This window comes from Atta cephalotes (assembly GCF_000143395.1).
Source record: "Atta cephalotes unplaced genomic scaffold scaffold00028, whole genome shotgun sequence".
NCBI lineage: Eukaryota > Metazoa > Arthropoda > Insecta > Hymenoptera > Formicidae > Atta > Atta cephalotes.
Genome location: NW_012130092.1, coordinates 1,135,847 through 1,142,042, shown reverse-complemented (window position 1 = coordinate 1,142,042; position 6,196 = coordinate 1,135,847). Strand labels below are relative to the sequence as shown.

At 35.3% G+C, this 6,196-nt stretch overlaps 1 protein-coding gene across 1 annotated transcript in view; it reads right to left on the bottom strand.

Annotated features, from left to right (window-relative positions):
• LOC105620634 overlaps positions 1-1,158 on the bottom strand; it is a 9,765-nt gene extending 8,607 nt beyond the window's left edge. Inside the window, exon 1 of the mRNA XM_012202123.1 lies at positions 1,020-1,158. Coding sequence (XP_012057513.1) covers positions 1,020-1,158 — 139 coding nt within the window. The remainder of the gene's footprint in view (positions 1-1,019) is intronic.
• Between the last annotated feature and the right edge of the window lie 5,038 nt (positions 1,159-6,196).

Sequence of the window (6,196 nt, the reverse complement as noted above, 5' to 3'; positions counted from 1 at the left end):
GTTAAGTTAGTTAAGTAGTACGTTACGTAGTAGTAGTAGTAAGTACGTAACGTACTACCTACTACTAACTACTACTAGTAGTATATATATTATAATATTTTTTTACAATGCTTTAAAAATGCTCATTGACATCGATATTATTAAATTACTTATTAATTTATTTTATTATATTATGCATTTTATCTTTAATTTGAGACTATTTCAAGACTAATAAATAATCGATATGCTTGAACCAGGAATTGAGAGTTACTTATTTATATTTATTTTATTTATTTTTGCTGATGAAATGTTATTTAAGCTATTTTGCTTTCATTGCGAATTCTTACAGTCTATTTTTTTTTTATTTAAAAAAGAGTTCAGAGAAGAGTTCAGAATTAGTTCAAAATTGAAATTTTTTGGAACTTTAAAAATGTTCTTTTAGAATAAAAATGAAATAAGAAAAGAATATATTTCATAATTTACTGATTCAAAAAGAATTCTTTTTCGATTTTTTGTACTGTCTGGGTTCTTAAAAAAAAATTTTTCTACACTAAGGTATATTTCTTTTATTTTATTCAATATATTAATATTTTGTTAACTGATTAAAATTCAAAATTATAATTCCAAAAGGAGAATTATATTTACTAATCTTTTTTTCCAAACAATTTAAGATAAGTTTAATTCGGTGAAAAGTATTAATGTTATTGTATATATATATATATATATATATATTTAAACAACAGGTTTTCCGAGAATTTTTCAAGAAGATATTAGGAGGACAAATATACGTTCATTGAAATCTCAGATTTCAATAAACGACAGAAAAATCACTCGAGTTCAAGAGATTCGCGAGACATCATGAAATAAGACCGATTTGTTTGACAATTTTATCTTATAGTCACGACCAATTCGCATGAGAGCAAAAAATCCCGCTAGATGCCAATGCGTAGTGTTAGCACTTCCAGGTTATGTCGGTGAACCGTTCGTCGATAGCAAAAGGGCAAGGGTCGCAGTAGTTGCAGAGGAGGAAAATTGCTTACCAGGCGTGGGAGGAGGATCGGTCGGTGGATCCGGGAGTCGTGCTGGCGGCGAGTCCAGCAGAGTCAGAATGCACAACGCGGTGACCAAGACCGCGACGAGTCCCATTCTGCATAATCTCCTCGTTCCCGCGACCGGCATGCTGCTCGTATCCTTTATTATTATTATTTTTACCCGCGAAAATCTTCATTCGTCGCGCGCGTTCGTCATGAGCAATGGCGGCGACATATCTTGGACAGTTTTTATTTCGCGAGATTCCTCTGTAAGCAAAGCATGCCGATAATGCACCTCAACTACGAATGCATCTCGGACATTGACACGACAGGTCAACGTTATATATTCTACGCAGTTTTCACCTCATTCCGCATACGATCCTTTCATCACGCGATACGACGTAGTCTTTTCAAAAGCGGTTTATAAATTTGCAATTCGCTCACATAATCTCATTTTATTCTTCCTTTTCCTGTGACATTCCTTCTGTTTTGTTTTCAAATTTTCTTGATTTCATTCACTCGCAGTGATGTGATTTGCATAGAGATTTAGCTACGGTTTGCTAACGAACTAGTTGCAGGTGATTATTCGAGTTTGCTGCCTACTTGGCGGCACGAACTTGCTCTGGATCAGGTTCCTTTCATCTCTCGGGTGATCTCATCCGGATCAATCTGTTGGCCGCCTTTGGCTCGGCACGCGTTTTCGCAATGTATTGAAGAAATTGATGCTAATCACATACTTAATTCATTAGTAACAAAATCAGTGCATTTTTAATAGAACAGAATAAAAGACGCAGTTTAAAGTAGAGTCGCTCTATCCGCGTGTGGGTTCCGGAATCAACGCACGAATCTATTTCTCCGCTTCGTTTCGCGCGTAAAAAGCGCCGTATGCGATGCTTCGACCTCCCACGCGATCACGACGACATAGTGCTGCTTCTTCTTCGGCTTTGTAGGCGACCATGTATGGTCGTCCTGAAGAGTTTGCGTCTTCCTGCCTCTGGGCTTTCCTTCGGGATAATTCAATTATTCCAACCCGTTGCGGTCGATTGATCTCCAAAGGTTTTGCATTGAAGAGTTTTTCTGGTCGATTCCGATTGTTTTTATTTTACGATTCATTGAAGCGCGAAAATTTTTGAAGATCCCGAAGGCTATATCATACCGCTGCGATCGCATCTCTGTGTGGTAAAAAAGCGTGGCTTACGCGTGTCGCACACGGACGTGACCATTTCAAATTCATTTTTGCCTCGGTCTGTCGATTTTAAACACGGCCACCGAAAGTGGAACGCTGAGAATGATGGCGCGTCTCTTTTTAATCGTCACATTCCACGCGCAGTTGGACTGATTTCGCAAGCGTAAGAAAGCGTCTGGAAATTAAATTTGCCGCCAGCCGGCGTTACGGTGTGATATCCCCGATGTAAACTGTTCGCAAACCAAACCCAAGAGCGCGATCGGAATCTCTCGTGAATTAATTTACGACGTCCGTTTTAATCCATGCTCTTCCCAGTCGAGCACCGTGACTTCCCTCGGATTATCTTCTCGTGCACTTGGAAATTAAATTCTCGTGACCGTAAAACACATGGTATAGATATAGATTGCGAGAGAGCTCGAGTTTGATCTTTACAATTATCTTGATTTGCACTATTTTGTTGGCTTTTGATTATCATTGAGAAGCAATTCGATGCATTTCACATGATGACACATTACACGAACCGGAGGACTCTTTCTTTTTAAGAAAGATTCTTTATTATTGTATATCCTTCTTTTTTTCTTTTCGTGCCGGTGATATCGTTGCTGGTGCATAAGGGACACGTGCACGTGCTCTCTCTCTCGCAGCCGTTTGTTGGCTGGTTGCACGTGGTCGGCGGATCGACCGACAGGATTGATGCAACCTGGCCTGCGCGAGAGTCGAGAGCGTACTGCGTTCGAGCGGGAGGTTAACGCGCCACCGGGGCCTCGTAGCTCGTACGGAGGTACGACGGCGACTTGGACCCGTTGCCTTAGCATGCCTCACCAATGCGCCTTGCTATACTCCGTCCCTACTCGCCTTTACCTTGCCTCGCCTCGACCTAGCTCTTCTCGACTTGCTTTGACTTGCCTCTTAGCTTAGCTTTATCCCACTCTTCGATTGGTTGGTTGGTTGGTTGGTTGGTTGGTTGGTTGGTTGGTCGGTCGGTCGGTCGGTCGGTTGTCGATTGTGCTCCTTGTCCACCCTGACAATGTTAGTTGAGTTTACCTTGTCGCAGCCTTGTGAATCGCGTCGCGTTTTACGTGCTCTTCTCTTTTCATATCTTTTTTGTTCTTTTTCCTTGTTGTTTTGCACCTCCGTTTTGTCGCTTCTGTATACCATTAGTCTCCTCTATGCTCATTACGCAGCACTAATTAGTTTTTGTGGTATTTCTCGTTTTGATAAATCAATATTTAACTAATGGATAAATATTATTTCATTGTACAATATATATTTATATTAAATTATTAGATATTTATTTTAGAATAAATTATCATGAATTAATATATCTCGTTTCTTTAATATGTTTTCTATTTTAAACTTTAATGCATTTCTTTTAGGATAAATTTAGCAAATAAAAACATTAAAATTTTCTATGTTACTTTATTTTAAACATACATACTTTATAGATTTATACTTGAAACATAAGTATATTTTAAATAACAAAAGAAAGATTTATTGATTATATTTTATATTTTTTATAATTTGAAAATATTTTAAAAATAACTATATATTTATAAAAAAAATAGTATGATTCGTATTAATTTAATATAGATTAAAATCTTTATAATTCTTTTTAGATCTTTATAATTCTTTTTAGATTTTTATAATTCTTAAAAATTATATGTATGTATAATGATTATTATGTTTTATATTTTATTTAATAAAATTTTAAATAATTTAAATAATTTTTATACATCTCATTTTAAATTTATTTTTGAATATTTTTCTGATGATAATACATTGAAAGCGTTTTAAAAATATTTAAATATTTTTTAAAAACGTTTTCATACATTTTTTATTTTAAAAGTATAGAAATTATGATTTGCACACACTTGAATATTTCTACTTTTTAGTGTTTATTTTTTTTTTAATCACTTTTTGGCAACGCTTAATTTTACAACGATATCGAGGGAGATGTATTGTAAATTAGTCATACGCTTTTATGTTAGCTTCATCTGTTTTCTAGGAGTATATAACCACGGCGATTTCCTTGGTCACCGTAACGTCGTTATCTTCCGGGAGTTGTATCTCCAGCTGTAATAAAACACCTTTCCCCTTCTGTTTCTCTTTTCTCATACCGGCTTTATGCCCTTACAGCCAACTTTATCTCATCTTATCTCTACACATTGCTTGACCTTTCCTCTTACATCCCACTGTTTTCGCCTGTCCACCCGCGTATGTTGTTTCTCGTTCCTCTATCTCTCTTCCGTGAATGCTCTCACGTACGTTCCTCTTCTCATTTTCATTTCCCTTTTTCTTTATCCGTCTGACCACCGTCAAGCGTGAGCTACTTGCTCGTGTCAAAATTGATCGCGTGCTGGATGATATTGACTATACGTGTGCTATTACACACAGCAGGCAGATTGCATTTAAATCTTCCTGACGCGTTTGTCGTTACAGAGCAATCGCTATGGATGATCTTTTTACGGAAATTACGATAGACGCGGTTTTGTCTGCGGCGCGTGGAATGCGAGAAGAAGAGAGAAACCGCGTGCCAGTATTCGACGAGAGAATGCGAATTATTGTTCTCTTTCATTTTTTCGCTCCTACATCACGGCTCACACGATTTCCACGAACCATGGTGCGTGTGCACGACTGTCCTGAAGGCTAATGCAATGATATGTATTGAGGAATGATCGCTCATTATGGGGACCGGTTGAGTCTTCGAGTGTATGAGTGATAGGTAAAATTGGTCGGGATCAGATGGCGCCGGGATATATCGCTGCTTGTTTTCACGTTAACAAAGCTCATAAAGCAAAATCACTATATTATCGGCGAAAAAGAAGGTATAAGTACAGTGCTGGACTCACCTGTTTTGCGCCTGTGGACTGAAATATTTCAAGCGCCTTTTTATACATGATTCATCTGGATAAATTTTTTTTTAAAGTTACCTATATTAGACTAATTAAAAAATTGATTTTCTCGAGACTTTATTTTAAAAAAATCCTTTATTTATTTTGATTCAAGTAAAAGTAAAAATCAAAAATTGAAAAATATGAACAGAAAGTATGAATAAATTATATTAAAATGTTTCTTTTGCATTTTAACGTAAAAAATTGATCGATAACATCGTCGTAATTTAAATTTATGGTAATATCAGATTCAATATGAAGAATGGAAAGCTTATTAAATCTTTCTTATTGCGTAGTTGAACGTAGATAATTTTTTGCTTTCTTTACGATGGAGAAACTATGTCCCTTGCAATTAGTGCTTGCAATACAAAAACACAATCGAAAGATGACATTGATTGTGTGTATGTTTGGATATATATACAGTATTTAATTAAAAATCAAGAAACCAATTATATAAATAAATCATTTATGAATAATTTGAATCTAGTAGTGCAAACTTAATAAGGCCCGATTACCAATGTTACTTTGATTAAGCGAAGCCTAAAACTCTCTCCCTCTCTGCCTCTCTTTCGATTTAAAAAAAAGAAAGATTTTTAAGCTTTATTTAAAAGAAACGTTGCAATTGGGCCTAATTAGCAATAAGAACAAATTCTGTCGTCCTTAAAAATTTCGCTGTCTTGAGCCATAGTTTGTTCAGCCTTAATCAGATACTGCACAAATAAGGCATGAAAATACGGCATCGTACATCGCTAGATTTCAAAAGAGCAATGGTAACCCTTGAGTTAAAAATAACAAAATGTATCGAGTATATGTAATGAGTTAAAAATAACAGTTCGTTTTTTAACTTTTATGTGCATCAAAATGAAAAATCAATCTATTTCTATAGATAGTTTAAAAGTAAACAACATCCATATTAATGTACACATCAATAAATAAGAAACTAAATTTGAGTTGAATTTAATATATTTTCTTGAATTAAATTGTTTAATTGCATTGTATTTTGATTGACGATATATTGAATAAGTGGCGACCTATAGAAATGATTAAAAATAATTCAAATTGGATTGGAAAATAATATAATTTGACATTATAATTTGATATTATTAATG